Genomic DNA, 21,988 nt, shown 5'->3' with positions numbered 1-21,988 from the left:
TTATCATGGCGAATATTTCCTTCCTATTCACGTTCATTCAGTGCAAGTGAAGGAGTGTTACACCCCCGTCTGGGGGAGTAGGAGTGCAACATAAAAGTGTGGAAAGCTGTTTCCTCCCTGGTCCCCAAACCAGTCAGCTCAGGAATTGCAGTTCAAAGAAGTTATTTATTATGGTGAAAAATTAACTTGGTTTAACAATAACCTGAAGCATAAATGGGTCAGAGGTAGAGCGGGTCATCCACCAATCGGAAGATCAGCGGTTCAATCCCCGGCTCCTCCAGTCTGCATGCCGAACTATCCTTGAACAAGATGCTGAACCCCAAGTTGCTCCCGATGGCTGTTCCATCGGTGTGTGAGTGACTTAAAAAAAACTGAGTAGCAGGTGGCACCTTGTATGGTAGTCTCGGCCGCCAGTGTATGAATCAGTGTGTGAATGGGTGAATGTGACTCGTAGAGTAAAAAGCACTTTGAGTGGGTCTGATGACTAGAAAGGCACTATACAAATGCAGGTTCATTTACCATTTACCATAACTGAGGGTGGACCAAGGCCAAAACAACTATCTAAACCCCAAACATACTAGCTACACCCATGTGAAAAGAAACACAATTGAAAAGACATTTACTAAATCTGGCTCCCTAGGATGCGTCCAGAACATGAGAAAAATACAAAAATAAAAACCAGCAGCCTAGCCCTACAGCTTCAAAGTTAAGTCAAAAATAATAAAAGTAAACTAGTGAAACAAATAGTCTGTAAAATACCCACAGTGTTTCTACAAACACAAATATGAAATTCTCACTAAGATGGCCGACAGAAGCCACAAACGCTCACTACTGGAAAACCAAATCTTCAGGTTTAACACAAACACAATACTAGAGGTTTGGAGGTCGAGGAAAGGATCGCTGCCTCTGTCAGGCGACTGTCCATCAGCCTGTTAGGAAGTCGAGGATTTTAAGCAGCAGAAGGTAGTTGGGGAGCCAATCAGTAGTTGACACTCCCGGCCCAAACCCATACCACCAGCCAATCAGCACACTAGAGGGCTGCATTGGGATTGGATCCCGCCGGGTCCCACAGGACCCAACCCAAATCTTGCAGGAGCGGGCGGTTTGAACTTTGCTGCAGGCGGGAATGGGCGGCTAAAAAAACACTGCGGGATCGGGATGTAGCCTTTAGCGACAGGATGGAGTTAACAAATGATGTGGAAAAGAAGCTCAAACAAGGTGTGAAGGCGCACTGAGCCCTCTACTTCCCAGCGCTCTCAAAGCTGGCGCGTTTCATCTTCAGTATCCCCGCATCCAGTGCGCCTTCAGAGCGGGCCTTTAGTGTCTGTGGGCGCATCTTGGAAGAGAGACGCACGGGATTGGGACCGCAGTCGGTCAGCAACATTCTCTTCCTCCACAGCAATATTATGGCCAAGTGATTCATTTGTTAAATTCATTCGTTTCATTCGTTAACTTTGTTTATTTTATGTTATTTATTAGTGTTATTTGAGCCACTCACAGCCTACTCTCGTTGCTGTTTGTTAATTACATAAAGAGGCGTGATGATGCCGGTGTTATTGAGCATAGGCTTTATCTTTATCTCATTAATGTTTCTTATTCAGGTCTCTCCTAGAAAAGAGACCTTAACCTCAATCACTGCATGATTATATAAAGGTAGAAAAATAAATAAAATACAGAGGAGGAGAATAGAATATGAACCAGCCTTTATTTCATTAAAAACTATATGAAAACAACGAAATAGGAGCGCTATTCCTGACCAGTGCGTCAAAAGACATGCAGGCTATAGGGAAACGAAACAAACAACCCCATGAATCTCTTTATTAATAGCCTATAAAATGACGTGTTTTCTCCTGCGGGACGGGAGAAGACACAAAATCAATGCATCTCTATTACTGTGCGGGCATAAATTCTCAGAGTTTTGCGGGAGCGGGTGGGAGTGGACATACATGTTGCGGGAGCGGGCGGGAGTGTAACACACATGTTGCGGTTGCGGGCGGTAATGGTCAGAAATTCAGCGGGAGCGGGCAGGAGCGGGATGAAGAAAACAGTCCTGCGCAGGGCTCTACAGCGCACCACAGCTGTAGCTAGGAGACAAAGATTCTCGCCCACAAGAAGCACTCACTCTCACAATCAAATCTGCGAAGAACACATAGCCGAACATCAAAATATGGCCAGAGCCTTAACAAGGAGCGAATAAATTAAATTAGCATATCTGCATTACATGGAATCACCCTCAGTCATTTGCAAAGAAGTATGGTTGACCCTGCTTGACTGTCATTGGCTGTATTTTTCCAAGCAAGCCAAGATGGAGGAGACATTGATTGTTGCTGTGTTTTAAAGACCTGATATTGCGTATTGGCCATTAATAATACAAACTGCCCCAGATGAGAAATGCTGCCTGGCTGGTAGTGAGCAGGGAGACGGGCATGAAACCTAACAAAATGAAAACCAATAACATCATACTACGCAGTGTTATAAGCATACAAGCAAACACTCATTTGTTAAGCTAGGTTTCCATGTGTGTCACATCTGGCACTGCCCACATTCGGCATGAATATCGCCTCAGCAGATGATGGTCACTCATCTGCATTCACTCATGTGTGGCCGCGCCCTAAAGCAGATTTGGGAAGGGCCCATTCATTGGACCTTTTCAGGGGCACAGCCATTTCTGTGGGCATGCCTGAGAGCAGGAGGCATATCACTGAATTGGAATAAATACAAACAAATACAATTTGGTACTCCTAATTAAATAGTTGTCTTTGCTCATTCTGAGAGAGATATGAGGCACTTAGGGTTTGTGTCCACCAAGCACCTCTTTTTTTTTTTTTTAGCTAGCTGCAGCACTCAGCAGATGCTCCGGAAAAGTGCTAGTCGTGGTTCTTACTGTTGCTATCAGATGATATGAGACCACTGGAAGCACAAAGCTCTTTGGGTAAAATTGGCTTTTAACTTTAATCACACCGGCACATTGAGTAAAAATATGCTCAGCTCTTAGCACTTTAAGAAGCAAGCATCTTTTTCATTGCAAACGAGGAGTCAAAGAGGCTGGCGAAGGAGGCTTCGGCACAGACTGTGTACTTGCAGACATTTGCAGCTGAAGAGCAAACAGAACATTGAAAAAATACACAACTCTATTTGTATCAGATTCAATAAATGTGTTTTTATAGTGAATACCAGGTTCCATCAGATAAACTGATGTTGATTGTATTGAATTAAAGTTATAAGGGAATGTCTGGTTACTTGACAGTGTAGGCACAGACTTGAACAATGCACAAGGGAAATCTCTGAAATACAAACATATTTCAAAACTTAATTGTAAAAATAAGGTGATATACATCATGACTGATAATTGTACTCACTTATTTTCTCCCAATTTTATTTCTCTTGCTTTTCTTTTGTCAGATTATTTACTTATACATTTATCACTAAAATTCATATAATACCCATTAAGTAACCTGGCCTCCTTCTTTACTTTAGCTCCTGTGAATTAAAGTATGTTACCATACCTCCTTAGTGGATACTTTACATGCATTTGAGACAGACAGTAGTACTGGAACTCATTAACATGGATTGGTATCAGGGACTTTTAAACAAGCTACAATGAGTCCTGTTGATGTGAGTACAGTCCGTCATGTATGGATTATCTTAAACATCACCAAGTTGCCATTTTGGAGTTACAGCTACAATAAGTGGTACAGTAAACAGCACAACTAAGTAAGTTATACAACCCATTCAATCGTCAAAGCAACACTATACTGAAACAAACTCAGCAAGGATACCAGGGACTGTTATTTGACTGAACTGTGTGTACCGTAGACCAGTGGTTCCCAACTGGTCCAGCCACGGGGTCCAGATTTCTTCTTTGTTATTAGTTCAAGGTCCACACAGTTAAATACATCCAGCGTTATACTATCGTTTGGCCATGATGTCGAGCCAGTTTGCTGTCTCTGTCAAGTAGCTGCCCGTAAGTCATTCAGTCTACAGCAGGAAGCGCTGCTTCAAAATGAAAGCTCTGTGCTGGAAATTCACTCTTCTTTTTTTTACAAACTTGACACATCACTTGTGTCACTTGTGCTCCATTCAGAATGGACCTGTGATCCACTTTTGGACTCTGACCCACCAGGTAGGAACCACTGCAATAGACTGTAAAAATAATGGACACAGCTACCATGACGTGACCCATTGGTTTGTGGACTCTCACTATGAAGCCTCTAGTTTGGCATTCCATTCACCATCTTGGCCTTTGGAGCCAGAAGTGACCATATTTGGGTGAGAGGCTGGTGCTGCGGAGGAGCGAGGCTTGGATCTGACTGAGAAGCCGAGGACACTGTTGGCCTGTCACCCAAAGCAGCCTGCCCTTAATTATGCATAACTTTAAGCCTTAATAAAATGGAAACGGGCGTGTTATATGAAAAAATCACCCCCTGTACAGTTGGCATGAAGCAGGAAATAAGTTAAAGAGACCAAAACCATTTTTTGTGCCAGGCTGTAAACATGTTTATTTCTGATGTAAATTTGGACATTTAACATGGGGGTCTGTGGAGATTGACTGTCTTCTGGTGCCAGTCTCAAGCCGCCATTCAAAGAACTTCAATTTTTGGCATTTCCTCATCAGCTTTATGAAGTCCATGGATATTTTACCAGTGGCTGGGTGCAGGACTTGTTTATATTTAGACCAAGGCTGAGAATTGACCCATGACCCACCAGTTGGGAACGACTGCTTTAACATAACCAAATGCAAAGAAAGTGCAGACAAAGAAAGTGCAAACTTCGTTATAGTGAGTTTTACTTCATCTGTCAAAGACCGATTGTAGACATGCAGGTGTAAATTGTAAAACAGACTGCTCTGATAATACTTTTTTCTAAGTTAGCAGATGAAGTAACTTACAGTTTTTGTCTCATTCAGACACGAGCAGTTCTTGGCAATTACTGTAGAGGCACTTTGGGGTTCAGTGTCATGCTCAAGGACATTTTGACACATAGAGCCGGGTATTGACCCAACAACCATGCAGTCAATGGCCGACTGTCTCTGCCTCCTGAGCCGCAGCCACCCGAGCATGCCCTGTGTTCTGATGAGACGAGCCAGTTGACATTGACAAGATTTGAATTGAATTCAATTGAACTGACCAAATCATGTCAAAACAAGTCAAATCTCATTTAATGGTAGGGTAAAGAGAGGCAGAGACGCGAGGCCAGGAGATAAGGGGAGATGGCAGAGGAGACAGAGGGGACAAGCGGGTGAGTGAGATGGATGGACTGGAGAAAGAATGAGGAATAGCGAGGTGAGGAGTGAGACAGCGGGAGAAATGGGTGGTGGGATGTCATTTCCTCTGTTAAATTACTGCTCTGTTTATCTTGTGAGCACACTCAATCACTGTGGGCCTGCTCAGCTGGAAGGACATACACAAACAAATACCTGTGTGTGTGTGTGTGTGTGTGTGGGTGTGTGGGTGGGTGGGTGTGTTTGCCAGATACACATATACACAGAGATGAGGACATATTTTTATTACTTTTTAGGAAAACTCCATTAAGTAACATTCTGCTATTCCTTGTGGATATAAGGATGGAAAGGGATACACGGACATCACCGGATAACACACACATATAAATACACACAAACACAAACTGATATATATATAGAAATACATACTGTTGTGGCCAGATGTATTTTTGGCTGGAATGTATTTCCGTCTCATCTCTGTGGTGCCCAGAGATACCGCATTCACACTCTATATCTCTCCCTCTCCCACGTCTGACCATTTTATACGCATAAACATTACCGTCAAAGCAGAAGAGACAAGGACAGTGAAAAAATGAGAGTGATAGAGGTATGGAGGCATTTTGCATTTTTTATACAGCAACAGCAGGCAGCAATAGTCGCACTTTAAGAGACGGTTAAACAAATTTATCCCTGACAGCTTCTCAATCTGTCGCACCGTCTGCATCAGTCAGTGGTCAGCAGTGTTGTACAAGCTACCAAAAATTGGTGATAAGATACAGTTACTAGTTGGTTCTCTCAAAAGTAGTTGAATTACTTTACTAATTGCTGCATATGAAATGTATCAGTAGAGAAAGCACACATGACTTTATTATTTTGGTGTTGCTGTGAAACTGTGTGGCACGATTATAAGATTTATCACTATGATGAAAATTAAGTAGGCTATTGAAACAATAAAACATAATGTTTTGAAAGGCTTGTTTATTGTAGCTTTGATGATCCTTCAAATTAAGTAACACAAGTAAAGCGTTTACTCCTTTGGCAGAGTCAAATGGAATAACATCAGTTTCTCAGACATTATTTTGACAGTCATTTCTGATCATAATAGGCCTAATGAAATAAAAGTGTTAGAAGTTATTTACAAAAACATAAATACACTGAGGTTTATCTTTCATAAGGTTAAAAATACGCTAATTCAAATCCTGCAAAGACAAATCCACTGTTTTATTGTTGTTCTTGATCTCAAGGAGGGAAAATAATGCCCCTATTTCCAGAAGAGCAAGTGCCTGCTCTGTCGGCCCTGGTGTGCAGTGACAGTCTAATGCTGATTGATTGATTAAGTGACGCCATTTTTTGTGCCACTGTAAGGTCAGTTGAGGTGATGTGCAGCGGAGGGGTCACCCAGTCGTCCCGCAGTGTTCCAAGTAACACTAAGTTATTAATTACTTACAGAAACATTATGTGCAATATTCCACCTTCTCCACTTTCCCACACACAAAATAGAGGGAGTGCCGCTCACCTGATCCATGCATCACATTACATGAGATCATAACCTGGATAAAATCCTTGGAATAGGCAGCTGACAAAAGCTGAGCAAGACAAAATGAACAAATTCTAAGCACATTTAAATTTCAGTATCTGTAATTGGGTTATTTAATTTGAAAAAGTAGGTGGTGTGGTGGTTAGCATTGTCGCCTCACAGCAAGAGGGGTCCTAGTTCCACCGTGGGTGGGGGCTTCAACCCCTAGGGTCCCCCAGCAGAGTTTGCACGTTCTCCCTGTGTCAGCGGGGTACTCCGGCAGATGTGCAGGTTAATTGGTGACTCTAAATTGTCCGTAGGTGTGAATGTGAGTGTGAATGGTTGTCTGTCTCTACGTGTCAGTCCTGTGATAGTCTGACGACCCGTCCAGGGCCATACCTGTCAAGTTTTGGATTTGAAAATAAGGGAAATTTTCCAGCGCCCGTCACGAGCCATCCCACCACCCCAACCAAGCTCCAGTATCCCTTACATTTTAAGACAGGTGTACAGGAAATCTAAAATAACCACTTGTCAACCACTTACTAACTACAATTAGGTGATCAGAATCTGATAGGCCTACCTTTGTTGACATTGAAATGCTGTGAACATTCCTGTGTTATTATAATACGGGAGGTTTATGGGAAAATACTAATACGGGAGGACGGCGGGAAAGAGGGGTAAAATACGGTAGTTTCCCGGCCAAAACGGGAGACTTGACAGCTATGGTCCAGGGTGTACCCCGCCTCTCGCCCAGTGTCAGCTGGGATAGGCTCCAGCCCCCCTGAGAGCCCCAACAGGATAAGTGGTTATGGAAAATTAATTAATTGAATCTGGAAAAGTTGTAAGTTACATTACAAGTTACTGCCAGAAGTAGTGAAATTACAGTAACACATTACTTTGTAACACATTACTTCCAACTCTGGTGGTCAGTGTTTTGTTCTATGGCACTGCAAGACAAACTTCTGAGATAAGAGCGACCACTTTGTGATCTTACAATTCCAAGCCAGTACTGAAAACTCCATAACCTTCATTGTCTCTGAGTTATTTATTTGGCTAAAGCTGGGCTATTGTTTTACTGTGGAAAGCACCAGATGTAGCGCTACCTTTGGCTCTGGACGCTAATCCAAATCCTCACTCATGTATTTAAAGTAGAGATACTAGAAATTTGGCTCAGTTTGCAGGTGAATTTTCCAGACTGTCCTTCCAAGAAAAACAACAGCATCAGTCTGTTCAGAAAATGGCTCAAAACAAGCAAGGAGGAAATCAGGTGACGATATTAGAGAGCCACAACATGTTTTTCTAACCTTTAACCCAAACCATCCTAAACCTATTAAGCTGTGCTTGTGCCTAAACCACAGACACAGAAAAATGATCTTTCCAGATTAGAAAGTGCTCCTATATGTTGGTCTGAAAGGCAGTAACACATGACATATTTCACCATTAAACTTTGAGAACTTGTTGGTTGTTTCAAAGTGTTTTCATTCACATGATGCCATTTATTCATTAGTTTGATACAACATGAAGAATAAAAAGACCATTTGGTGTTAACTAATATTTTCTATAGTCCCAGCAGTCATCGCTACATGCACACTTCTGTAATAATGTATCTACTTATGCCCTAGTTATCTCTCTGTAGGACTGCAGTACAGAACACTCATCATGTTTCGGCACTCTCAAGGATCACACAGAGACATTTCACAACAGAAGTATCCACTTCAAAAATGCCTATAGGTAAACCGTGTTTGGAGAAATGGCTCCGTGCACCTGAGGCTGTCGGGCCCGCGTGTGAAACTGACAAGCTGAGAATATTTGAAGGTTTTATGCATGGCTACAAAACTGCACGGAGAATATAAAAGCACATCACAAGAGAGGAGTGCACGCCAAGTGTGCCATAGCGTAGGAAATCAGTGGTTTCTGCAGGTTTGTCCGTGTGATCGCTCCCTCAGAGGGAGATGAAAGTGCCGTACTTATATACAGTATGAGTCTAGCATATCGAGTGAGTTTCTCCTCCCCTCCTCACTTTCTTCCCCTTCTCCCCCTGTCTGCTGTGATGAATGGTTTTGATATCAGCCGTGTGTATGTGTGTGTGTGTGTGTGTGTGTGTGTGTGTGTGTGTGTGTGTGTGTGTGGGTGTGTGTGTGTGACGAATGACTGTGTTCGTACCGGTCAGGCCCGCAGGGCTTTAGCTACTGTTAGTAGTGCTTAAAGATGACTGGAGTAAAAAGGCTCTCTGTCACATCTCTCTCTCTCTCACACACACACACACACAGAGACACGCACACACACATATGCACACACAGATTAGCCCTGTTTAAAGGCCTATGTCCTAGGGGGTACACAGCACAGCACTATGACAGGTGACATGTAGTTTCCTCCTCTCTTTCTCTCTTATCATCACCCTGCCTCTCCCTCCCTTTATCTTTTATCTCTGTGGCCGCAGACCTCAGTGTTGAGGCAAACTTTCTGCATTGTCAGTATTATATATTCCCCTCCAAGTGTGTGTGTGTGTGTGTCTGAATGCATGCCATACTGCTGTATTATGCTGCGAGCAGATATGCTTTGAGCCACAGTTTTGCCGTGAGCCGCTTTTCGCCAGGTTCAGTATCACAAGATTTATAACACGCCTCAGTGAGCACAGCTCCTAGGGACGTTTTTTTTCTTTTTAATAGAGTCGCCATGATAACGACCATTGTTTCATTCCTTAAAGGGCATGGGATTCAGAAGGCTGGAATGCTTATTGCAATTGCTGCTTGAACGTTTAATAGAAAGCATCCTTTGCCATGGTGACACATCGATTTTCTGGATGTCATGGACCAAACTGCGTATTTCCATAACACTGTCATTAAAATGTGGTTGGCAGCCGTCCTCAGCTTAGCCGCCAATGCTACATTTAAAGACCCCCTGATTAGTGACACCCTTTCTTATTCATTCTGATTTGAGTGTGCGTAAAAGGCGAGAGATAATCCTGCTGTTATCAGGCTGTGGTCAAATGCTGTTTTGGTGCTACAGCATGGAGCACTGTGGGATACTACAGCCGCAACTCCACCCACCCATTCATTTCTATTTTGCTGGATTTTAGAGACATATTTCAGACATTAATTGTTTCGTTAAGACATAATAATTAAAAAGGATACTTTGCTGATTTTCAACCAGCTCTGTATCATAACACTGTGGCTAATAGATGAACTGTGGTAAGCTATACTCCATGTCACCAGCGCCCAGATAGCCCATCTTGTAACTCAAAATTGTTTGTTAGCCACCATATTGTTTCTTGTGTCAAAACGGCAAAGTTCGCATTGCTTTACCCACCAGTGGGAGCATTTATTGGTCTGGTGTGGCGGAGTGCATTCTGCTAGTTGTAGGTTTTCTACCTCTTGAGCAAAAGTGAATGCTACAGCCCGTTTTCTCTGTTTTCTGTGGTCATGTAGCACCAGTTGTAAAAGTATTAATGTCTTTCTACTGCACAAAAGACCATCTTTCCAGTAGTGAAAACTTCTTTAAGCAAATGGTATCTTTAGGTGCTGTGTTAAAGCTCTTATTCAAGGACACACAACATGCAGTAGATACTTGGTTGAGGCATTATACTTGCTGCTCAAGACAATTGCCTACTGTATGTTTAAAGACCACAACAGGTTATGGTAGGCTCCGCTTCCAGGAAATCTCTAGAATCCTTGACTTCAGCAGTTTTGCGGGTGATGCCTCTTGGTCGTTTTGACAGGAGAGCAACAACTGGGCCCAAGTATGTCACTGTGTGTGTGATTGTCTGTGCCAGACAAGCCTGACGTTCCAAGTAATGTGCTGAGCTAAGAGATATGAACTTGAGACACTAATGAGATGTCACCAAAATTTGTTCGTTTCCTCATGACTTTACAGAAAAGGAAACAGAATTGCTGAATGGTCATATCCATGGCTTATTGGACGGGGATAGTACCAGTTACCAGCATCGAAGGAACCATCAGTGTTCAGTTGCATTTGCATGTAATTGCCTTGCTCCCCATTTTCCTGTCACTCTCTATTTTCACTGTTGACTAATGCGGAGAAATGCCACAAACTTAATATTAAGAAGTAATTTTGGAGGCCCATGATTTCCCTAATGTGCAGGGCTTCACACCACATCAGGGTATTAAAAATTAGCGAAAATTGACTATTTATGAAATGTCAATTTCACAGTCCTGCCACCCATTCGGGCAGCGTTTTTTTAGGTATAACTTCTCCTTAAATTATGTTCTTATTTTGCTAGAGGTTCCGCATTTCTTAAGGTCTCACTGGTCATACAAAAAGGAAATAAAAGACAGTCAGTTCTACACCTGTCTTTTATGATATTACCCAATATGAGAGGGCAGGTGTCTTTCCCAGTAAACATTTAACAGGTTGCCTCTATCACATGGGAGCAAACAACAGGTAAACCCATAAACTACCCACGAAGTAAAACACAAACAAACATATTTTTTACTGATATCATTTTTTACATTTTAATCATCTCCTCTTCTGTCATCTGCACACATTTAGTGAACAGTCAGAGGACACTGTTTAAAACAATAGCTTCTTTGTATATGGCTGTTTACGGTTGTTCCAGTTGATCAAATTGGGAAAAGCAAGGGTCACTTTAAGTCCTGAAAACAGTAGGACGTAAAGGAGAGAAGTTAAACACAAAACTCTCTGAGAAACAGAAGCAGATGTGGATTAAAAACCTTCATCTTTAGTCAGGAGGGGTGGACTCAACTAATGTTAAACATTAACGTTAAAGCAGTGTGTTAAACATGCCTCTAGTTGGATGTAATTAGGATGGGTTGTGACAGCTTCTACATGTTTTTAGCCATGCCTCAGATCTTTAAAGGCGTTTCACCAAACACACATATTATTGCCTACTAGACTCTTGTATGCTTTCATCAGCTCACTGTGTAACAATAGTAATGTTAGGTCTGGAGGACGAGGTAATTTGTAACGATGATCGTGTTCACACCAGGCAAATCTGTCAAGTTGTGGGAAGAATCACTTCATTGTTTTGTATGGATCACATCCAACATGAGTTTCAAATTTCAGATGATGTTGCAGGTCAATCCAACCCTTTTATGTAGTCATGTTCTTCTATTTCCAGTTCACGAACTGTATGCGTTTATCACTTCCTGCCTTCCATCTGAATTTTGCGTGTCATGATAGTCTTGATAATCATAATAAAGTGAGTATTTAAAAGCAAACATCCATCCATCCATCCATCCATCCTGATCAGATGCCTGAACCACCTCAACTGACCCCTTTCGATGCAAAGGAGCAACGACTCTACTCTGAGCTCCATATCCTATTTCCAAGGCTGAGCCCAGCTACCCTTCTGAGGAAACTCATTTCGGCCACTTGTATCTCTATAAAGAAAGCCAAAAAAAAAAGAAAACAGTAAAGCTGTAATAGTAGCAACACCAGTTATACTCATCTCTGAACACTCTTAAGATCTTTGGTTTTCTTACAGTAAATTAATCAATAGAGGAGAAACAATCAGAGAAAGGAGTAAATGAGTTGTTAAAGAACGCTATGCTAAGGATGATTAAAAAAAAAGAAGAAAGAAATCATCTGTACGCCAGTTGGAAACCTGAGTGAGGATCAATGCCAGCGTCATCCCTTTTGTATTCCAAACATTTACCCATATGAGCAACACAATGCAGAAGCCATTGTGTTTCTTCCAACTTCCTCTTTAATGTTACTTTTAGATTGTTATTGAAATTCTCCCTTCAAACCGTCACAGCCAAATGTAAAAATGACCAACCAACACCAAAGGCCACAGTGATAGCTGTCCCCCCCTCATGGGTACCTGCCCTCATTTTCCCTAATCAGTGCTCTTATTCTTAGAAGCTTTATTCATGCACCCTGAGGGACAGGACCTGGAGGAGAAGTCAGGGGAAGATGTAATCAAAGAGAATAAAGAAGTGACGGTGGAGTGTGGCAGTTTTACCCAGGAGCCTTTCCTCCTGCTGCCCCCACCTCTGACCCTTACTCAGCCCTTTATTCAGACACAGTTAGCAGAAATAAAAAGACATATCCTGGATGGCCTTTGAGGCAGCTCTGTGCATGTGTGACTTGAATGGGTGTGTATGTGCTGCTGTAACACAGGCACACACACAAACAGCCTTGAGAGCATTTGAGGACTAATTTTTCAGCCTTTTCTTTTCCTTCGCTGGCGTATATATATATATACCTTCAGCATCCAATTTCCTCTGCTTTCTTTCCTTACCTCTACATTCTCTCTGCAGTATCTCTTGGCAGACGTACTCTTGTCACTGTCGGAGCCCCTTGTGGGTTTTGGAACTACTCTCTTCCTCTCTTGCTCTTTTTCTGTCTCCCTCTCCGTTTCTTCTTCCCTCCCCTCAGTGAGTGCAACTGAAGCCCCCTTTCCCTCTCTGCTTGAGGCAGTTTCGTGAAAGAGGGACGATAGGCAGACAGAAGAAGGAGGCAGACAGAGGGATGAATGGCCTCATTCACGGGCAACCAGACACACACAGCACAGCGCACAATACACTATCACTCTCAATAATCACTGCCCTGTTTATGAAGCTATTGCAGCTCAGTTATCTTGTAAACTATGTTCTGGTGGAGAGGATCAGATATGAAATCCATAAGGTGGCTGAACTCCCCTGCCAGACTATTGATTGTCAAGCTTTATCTTTCATCTTGTCTTTATAAAGCGGTGTTAATATTAACATCTCAACAGCTGAACATTGCTCGTTGGCATTTTCATATCATACATTTATTTGATCAAACCAGACAGACAACAGCCATTTGGTTCTCCTGAGGTCACTGGTTTAGCGTCCTTGGCTAAAATCATTCGGTCACTGCTTAAAAAGCACTCCTGTATGCCATCTCATTTTTGTCTATGTTATAAAATAGTGAAAGCGCTCTCCCTCTCGAAGAATATTGATCCTCAGGCTTTTAGCTTGTCATCATAATATTGCTGCTTAGGATGAATGAGTTGTTGTCTGGGCTAAATATAATCAGTTCATGTTTATCAGGGGACGCAGAGCGTGTGTTTCAAGTCTAATGAAAAGACGTACTGAAAAGCAATAGCTGCTCATATAGATAGATCCTCTACTTTTTTGTAGATTTAATGTAATGATGTCGTCGTTGGTATGGTTTTTACTTATATCACATTTGATAGCATTCCTTTTCTAACCTTTGAGATGGCAGTTTTTTTCCCTTGCTCCATTGTGCTATAATCTATGTTGTAGCGTAGAGGAACAAATATGAAATCCATACGGTGACTGTGCTCTCTGCCAGATACTATTGATCTGCAGACTTTGTCTTCTGTTTTGTCTTTATAATGCTACTCTTTAACAGAGCTGCGGTGCCATTGTCAGTGTCACAGCCGCGTTTCATTCCCTGTACAGAGGGACCCTTTACATTTTATGTCATTTTGCTGCTTAGTTTTATGGGGGAGGGGCTGAGGAGCACCGATGCTAGCCTCTAAGATCACACCCTTTCTTTTCTTTTTTTTTTTTTTTTGTTTGGTAACATGAATTTGAATTTATGGTTTTATACTCATTAAAACACACTACTTCTATCCACCTTATTTTCAAACACAGAAGTAAATAGTGATCAACTTCCATTTTTTTGTGCGTGAGTCAGCCAGTCAGCCACTTTCCCTCATGCTTTCCCTTACCAGAGCTAACAGTACAAGCTAATTTTTTTTTCAATTTTCAGTTGTTTATGTTAGTCAATCAGTTAGTTAGTTAGTTAGTTAGTCTGTGTATTTTGTATAGATAACTGTGCCCATGTTTCCGTTATAACGGAAATTTATTCCCTCTAAATGCGAATAAATCGCACGTCAATCATAAACTATGAACCAAAAAAGCACAATCTATCCCGAGTGAGACAAACTGCTTGATCCCCGTCTCCAGTGTACCAGCAGAGAACCTGCAGAACCCAATCAGCGAAAAAACACACCGGGCTAAGCCTCTCTACGTGAGTAGCTGAAGCTGCGGCTCGCACCCTCGACACACAGACACACAGACGGTGCTTCTGCATGCCAGCCAAACGTGTGCTTTTCTGTCTTTTTTCCCTTTTCTTTCTTTCTTTCTGTCAGCGACATACACTCCTAACACAGGACGGGTTGTTTTAATTGACTGAGTTGATCATTAAGCCATAGTGATGTGCGGATCGGCTCTGATAGCACCCGAATCTGCATATACGCATCAACCATCCAGCCGTTACAACATGATTGAGCTAGCAAAGCAGTTTTGTGTTGCTATGTGTGGTATTTATTCAGTTTTGGGAAATCACGAAGTCTAGAAAGCATCAGTGGCTGCAGCTGACAGGGACAGCTAACGTTAACACTAGCAGCAAAGCTAACATCAGGATCGTCATCCGTTAAAAGCCTCCCATTGTCGGATACGACATGAAACTACTCCAATTAGCTCAATCATGTTGTAACTAAGACATCTGCTGGAGAAAATATTTTTTTCACAGGCCACTTTGTGAGTTTAGTGAGTTATTACAGACACGGCTAACGGCTAACGGCTAACAGCTAACGGTTAGCCCAGCTAATCTACGATAACCATGTTATTAATTACACACAGAAAATACTAATGTTTGTTCAGTCATTGTGTTTATAGACTTTACAAACATCAGATTAGTCTAAATGGTGATATAGTGACGTGAAAAATGTGATATATACATATATATATAGCTAAACTCAGCAAGGTAAACAACAAGGCGATTCCCATTTACACAGTGGTAAGAGTGCTGGACCGGAAGTGTCGCACAAAAAAACGGAAGCTGGCTGCGTTCTGTTTTGCCTCCGTGTTTCCGTGAAAAATAAGGTGGATACTCTAAGGCAAGATGTAATGTCATGCAGTATGCTTCTGTTTCTGTATCCCTGCAGTCTGGTGGCATTGTGGTGTTTCTACAGTGCTGTCTATCTGGTACCCCTTTGTTTTGCTTCACTGTTTTGGTGGACATGGTGATTAAGTCCTTTAAATGTTTTTCTGAAATGTTGAATAAAAAGATTTTTCAAAAATTCTTAGTTACCTCCGCCAAGGAGGTTATGCTTTCGCCGATGTTGGTCTGTTTGTCTGTTTGTTTGTCTGCAAAATAACTCAAAAAATTATGAACGGATTTTGATGAAATTTTCAGGAAATGTGGATAATGGGACAAGGAATAGATGATAAAATTTTGGTGGAGATCGGTTTAAGCAAAGTGGACAAAATAATAAAAAAGTCTAATGTCTGACAGCCTCAGCAGCAATTCCAATTTCTAAAGACGGTGAAAATAGCGCCATCTGGTGGCCGGAAAGCACGTCTTCTTCTACTTGCTAAATATTGTTGTAATTCTAAAGTTCAAATTAATGTTCTGTGTTGAAGTGAAGTGAAAACTACAAAAAAACATATTATATTCTGTGTTGGTACAAAATAAATACACCACAGTGTCTCCATGGTGAAGGCATATATAACCTAATAATAATGATAGTGATGCAAATAACCTAATTGTGATGCAGGCTGCAAAATCTGATGCAGAGGGGGAGGGAATATCACCTACTTGGCGGAGGTCTGCACTCTCTGAGTGCTTTTCTACTGTAATTTTATAATTAACTTTGACATAAATTAATCTGTTATGTATCATAAAACCTCAATCAATAGCCTGGGCTATTATTTGCTTAAATCACTGAAATCAACAGCCCTGTATTTGGGACAGGTCGTTAATTCCTTACACACAAAACTGTTGCTCAGCAAAGATGGGAAATACTATCAAATTGTTTATTTAAATTAGTTTGAGAGAGATATGCATGCATTTTTAATGTATGAAAAGTGCTATACAAATAAAGTTTGACTGATTGATAATGAGTTACAACACTCAAAGATTACGACACCTGGCATACCCACACAACACCACTGTTTTCTGTTAAAACAATGTTGGATGTTATACTTAAATTATATAAAACTATATCTTGGATTGATTTTTATGAAAAATCCATTTGATTCTTTTGATCTGAGGACCCTTACAACAAAAGGAATATGAATAATTTACAGGGTAATCAAGGAATGGACACATAATGTGAGGTAGCCAACAACCAGCTTTTATACATCCAAAGAACTTCTATTAAAAAATGAACTGCTTGGCAACCACACCAGTCGTCTAATAGAGACAGGCCTGTATTTTTTAAAATGTGTAGCCACACTGGACTAGTAAAAGGTACTGGGTGTGTAATTGAAGTTGTATGGTAAGTTGGTTACTATGCTACAGGCAGTGATGTAGTGGAGGGTATACTCAGGTATACAGGGTATACCCACTTCTTTTTCTATCCAGTTACAGTATACCCACCTATCAGCTAAAAAGCTATTGTAATATATAGGAGAGTATGCTCACTTCCTCATCAGTAACCTACCTATCTACCTAGTAGTACACCCACCTCATCAATTACCACTACACCACTGGCTACAGGGCTAAACTATTGCAAAGTGTAAATGTGTTCTTCTATTCATTTTCATTGGCCTTTTGCTAGCAGACCAGTAACCTGGAGCAGGATGTGGTGATCCTGATGTGGGTGGTTTATGAAAAATGTGTTACCTACTCTGTTCAGCCTTGGCTGCTGCAGACTGCAGGAGCACCTGTGACTGACAGACAAATCTCTTCTCTGTTATCTGTAGACACTCTGGACAGGATGTGCACAGACAGACAGTCCCTATCAGATTATATTACACTCATATCATATGAGAGAAATGTAATAAACTCACTGTCGAGTATTTACAAAAGAACATATTACATATATGATATGATGAATAATACTAAGACATTATTGGGGACAAAGTGTAAAAAGTGATAGAAAGAATTACTTTGTATGAAGTAGTGGTAAATATTTAACAGTATTTGTGTTTATGTTTGTTCAGATTTTTGCACAAAACAAATGAAACATCTCATTGAACAGAATTTTATGATGTGCTTTGTACTTTGTTTTGGTGTTGTAAGTCATGCGTCAGTATTTTTGTTTTAAAAGTTCTGTCTCCTTCACTGCTGACCTCCAGATTTGGTCTTTTGTCAGTCTTTACAGTGCCACTTTGGAGAGCTGAGTACAGCTATCAAACACTAGAGGAAAATAGGCAGAGTAGAACACTAAGCACCATCCACCTAGTGCGAGAGCTATGTCATTGAAACCACTGAGGCACAGAGATCTCCCCATTCTTCTTCATCAATGCTCAACAAACTGATGCTCCCCAGAAACCCAGGGGCATGCACAGATATTTGAGAGGCAGTGGCTTGAAAAGAAATGGTCCCCCGAAACTTTATGGAAAAATACTCTTGGACATAAACTGTGTAAGAGCTGGCTGTGAGACATTTTAACATAATAATTCACTTTGAAACCAGCCTTGAATGTGTTCTCAGCTATACCCCATGTATCTGTGCGTCTGCCTCTGTGGCCCCAGCCTTCGAGAAGTTACCTTTGTAAACCACTTATTTTCAACAGCAAATGCATTAATCCTGCCTGGGTTACATTTTCCTTTTATCAGCATAACGAGAAAACATTTTTCATTAACATATCTAGCAAGTGGTGGGAAAATATTCAGACTTATTTTATCAGTAAAAAATGTTAATTAACAACATATTTAATTCATTTCCAGCAAAAATATCCAGTCTTGCTATTCAATATCTGCTCATGGCAACTAAAGCATACCTAAACTTTTTTTTATATGTATGCACTTTTTGCTTAAGGGTAGGGAAAGATTGCAGTCAGGACTTAATACAGAAAATGTCAGAAAAAAGCAGGAGACACAATTTGTTTACTGACCTTAAACCAAATACCCAACTTTGCACTAAGCTTAACCAAATTTCTTATCTCAAACAAAGTGCTTTTGGAGTGTCTTAATAGCCAAGTGGATACAGTGCCCGCCATATAACCGAAACACCTTGGAACCTTTGCTGCGTACGAAACACTTCTTGCTCTCTTCATTTTAGTACTACTGTATAACCTTAGCTAGCCACAGTCAACAATTAGCTGACTGCAGTTGGGTTTCTCTTTTTGGGTGCATTTAAAATTGTGTTTCACATTACAGTTTTTCTTGATTGCTTTGATGCAGCAGTCAACTCAAACTCCACATTTTCAAAACAGTTAACACACAGGGAGAAACAGTGGCACTCATGGTCAAAATGACGCATTTTGTTTGCAAAAGGCTTTAACCGTACCAAAACATTTAAAATATGCAACAAAAGCAAATTTTGCCTTCAAACAACACAACTTGCAAACAAGTGTATGAGCTCTTCCAATCAACCATTACACAGTGGACAACAAAATACAAAATACAGCACTGTGAATCAGTGCACCATTGCTTGTCATTGTAGCCTATTATTGTACGTAGCTTTCATGCCAGTGCCATTTGTTGTCAAATATGCCTTCTTGCAACAAATTGGATCCAGAATCAGAAATGCTTTGATGCAAATTTTATTGATTCCATTGATTCTTTTTCTCAAACTGTGGCTGAAAACTGAAATACTGTAAATATTACACAAAATACATGTAAACCAAAATAAAATCTTTTACTGTAGAGTATAAGAAGTAGCCACTATTGATACTCAGTCTCTTCTGTCTTGACGATGGGGCCACATGGCCTCATCCACATTACATTCAATATCCTCTTTTGTAATGCACTGAGGGAAAAATCTTCTTGCATGCCTTATCCAACCTTGACATTCCTCTGCACCTATTTCTTGGGCAGCAGCAGTCATTGCATTCAGGAAGGGCATCTGCTCAAAGAGATGGTGATCATAAACCTTCCACCTCCAAGCACTGAAGAACTCCTCTATGGGATTCAAAAATGGGGAATATGCTGGAAGAAACTGTATCATCATTCGAGGGTGTACTGCAAACCACTCATTGACAAGGCGAGAGTGGTGGAACGCCACATTGTCCCAGATAATGATGAAGAGTGGCATGCCAGGCCTCCTCCACCTCTCCTCAGGTGGGATCAGCCTGTCATGAAGTGCATTCAGGAATGTTATGAGGCACTCGGTGTTGTATGGGCCAATAGTGGGGATATGGCATAGGACACCATCATTGGAGATGGCAGCACACATGGTTATGTTGGCGCCCCTCTGTCCTGGAACTTTGATAGTGGCCCTGTGCCCAATGAGGTTCCTTCCACGTCTCCTCACTTTACAGAGATTGAAGCCGGCTTCATCAACATAAATGAAGACATGATGTGCCCCCTCAGCTTCAAGCTCCATTATTCTCCAAGTAAAAAAAGGCAAAATGACAGTGAAAAGTGACTCCAGTTGACTCTAACTGCATGATATGACAAGGCATTACAGTATACTGTAGAAATGTTTCCTTACCTCCACATATTGGCATCTGGCCTCCTTCACAACGTCAGAGTTCCTTTGAAATGGAACTGTATAGAGCTGCTTCATGGCCATATGGTTCCTTCTTAGGATGCGGTCAATAGTGGTCACGCTAACATTGTTGATGTTCCGAAACATGCCCTGATCTGCGATCACTGCTGCCCTGATTTCACGCAGCCTTATGGCATTGTTTGCCACAACCATGTTCACAACGGCTGCCTCCTGCTCAGCACTAAAAATTCTCCCTCTACCACCAGAGAATGGTAGCCTTTGGATTCTATAAAGAATACATGTAATGGGAATGAGGAAACAATTACATAAAGTATACCACTGAAGATATTTCTTTATATACTGTACAGCTACATTACCTGTTTTCCTGTAGAAAAATTCTGACAATGGATGCGACAGTGTTTCTGTTTAGAACAGGTTGGACTCTTTGTCCAGCCTCTCTAAGTGAAAGGCCATGATTGATAACGTGATCAATAACAGTTGCCCGGATTTCATCAGAAACCTGAGCCCTTCCAACTATACCTCCACCTCGCACTCGGACTCCATCCATGTTGGCAAAGAACAACACAGGCACTGCACCTTTTAAGGCCTGCAGACTGATTGCTAATTGAAGATTTGTGTGAAGGAGTGTCAAACAGGTGCTTCAGTGATTTCATACTGATGCAGGTAGTTTCTAATAGTTAGGAACAGATCGTTTCTGTTTGGTTACCATAGCTAAAACAATGGAGTTTGGACTGCTTGAATGACATCCGTGTTAACTGTTCTGCAAAAGGGCAGGGAAAATGTGTCAATCCAATGAGAAAGGGTTAACACATTTGCAAGAGGTGTCTTGTGCTCTGCTGAGACAGTGATGATGAAAACCGAGTGGATCCCAGTTTCTATAAGCAGGTCAAAGCAATCAAGAAAAACTGTAACTGGACCTGTTTGTACATCACTTCACCCTCCTGGTCATTCTGCAGCAGTAACATTAGTGCAGTGAATTTCCCTCATGAATGAGGCATACCAGAGAACGGAGCTATCTTTTTAAGCTGCTTTCACGTTGCCAGGCAGTAACCACCCTGATGACTGCCTGCCTGCGCAAGCATTCCCTTCAAAGGCGAAATGTTTTTAAAAGTAGCAACTGTCGCTATGGTCTACAGCTGCAATGCAAGGAGGGTGCTTCTTTGAACACTGGCAGGAGTGCAAGCTAGCTTGTAGGTGCATAATTTAGCACAGAAATCACTGAAATTACCAAAGATTTCTGCATATTTGCAGTGGCAGCCCCAGCACATTTGGTGCCCTAGGCGAGCCTCACCCTTGCATTTGGGAGGTTCACATGACGTCAGATAGCTTACCCATCTCCCTCAGTGTGTATAACAAGCTGGTGAGGAACCCAGAAAAAAAGGTCTGTTATTCAGTAAGCTTTTCTATGCAGTTATGTTGTTGTAGCCTTCTGTACTTGTTCAAACTAATTGTAGTGATAGGATTAGTGACAAATAGTAAAAGATAAACATTTTGATTTTTTTCTACCCCCATTTGTGACGCCCCCCATGGATGACAGCACCCTTAACATTCGCCTATACCGCCTATGCCCCGGGCCAGCACTGCATATTTGGACAATTGACCAATCATCTGTATTGGTGGAAAATAGTATCCCAAGCCCAGTTTTTCTTCTGGTTGTCCATATAAGTTGCTAGCGCCATAACTCTGGGTGTGCCGTCACCAACATTATCACCTCCTCCATCTTGTCCTCTCTGCTTTCTCGATGCCCACTATTTGATATGGCAGGTGGCAACCACCTCGTGGTGGGCGGCAACTGCTTCATACCCCTACTACCATGTTAGAAACTACTTTCCCTCTGCTGCCTTCCCCTCACTGAAATGACTGGAGGCAGTGAGTTACCACGCAGAGAGGCGTGAGAGCCCCTTTGATATTTAGTTCAGGTCAATTCA

The 21,988-nt window shown here is 41.6% G+C and overlaps 2 protein-coding genes across 7 annotated transcripts in view; one reads left to right on the top strand and one right to left on the bottom strand.

Moving 5' to 3' along the window:
• gria4a (glutamate receptor, ionotropic, AMPA 4a) overlaps nt 1-21,988 on the top strand; it is a 162,426-nt gene that overhangs the window by 41,804 nt on the left and 98,634 nt on the right. The gene's annotated exons all lie outside the window — the stretch shown is intronic.
• On the bottom strand, nt 1,241-20,607 carry LOC144462793 (uncharacterized). The gene is made up of 4 exons (XM_078167473.1): nt 20,417-20,607; nt 20,044-20,325; nt 19,572-19,941; nt 1,241-1,336 (listed from the first exon to the last, which is right to left on the bottom strand). The coding sequence occupies exons 1-4, from the start codon at nt 20,605-20,607 to the stop codon at nt 1,241-1,243; spliced, it is 939 nt and encodes a 312-aa protein (XP_078023599.1).

Source organism: Epinephelus lanceolatus, chromosome 4 (genome assembly GCF_041903045.1).
Source record: "Epinephelus lanceolatus isolate andai-2023 chromosome 4, ASM4190304v1, whole genome shotgun sequence".
NCBI classification, from domain to species: domain Eukaryota; kingdom Metazoa; phylum Chordata; class Actinopteri; order Perciformes; family Serranidae; genus Epinephelus; species Epinephelus lanceolatus.
Note: the sequence above shows the minus strand (reverse complement) of the source record. Positions and strands in the feature narration are given on the sequence as shown.

What these genes read in the sequence shown, in the direction of transcription:
- LOC144462793 (XM_078167473.1), bottom strand. Translation starts at nt 20,607, where the DNA reads ATGGATGGAGTCCGAGTGCGAGGTGGAGGTATAGTTGGAAGGGCTCAG. An exon ending in ATTTTTCTACAGGAAAACAG is followed by an intron (nt 20,326 to 20,416) that starts GTAATGTAGCTG and finishes TATTCTTTATAG; the next exon opens with AATCCAAAGGCTACCATTCT. An exon ending in GCCAGATGCCAATATGTGGA is followed by an intron (nt 19,942 to 20,043) that starts GGTAAGGAAACA and finishes TTTTTTTACTTG; the next exon opens with GAGAATAATGGAGCTTGAAG.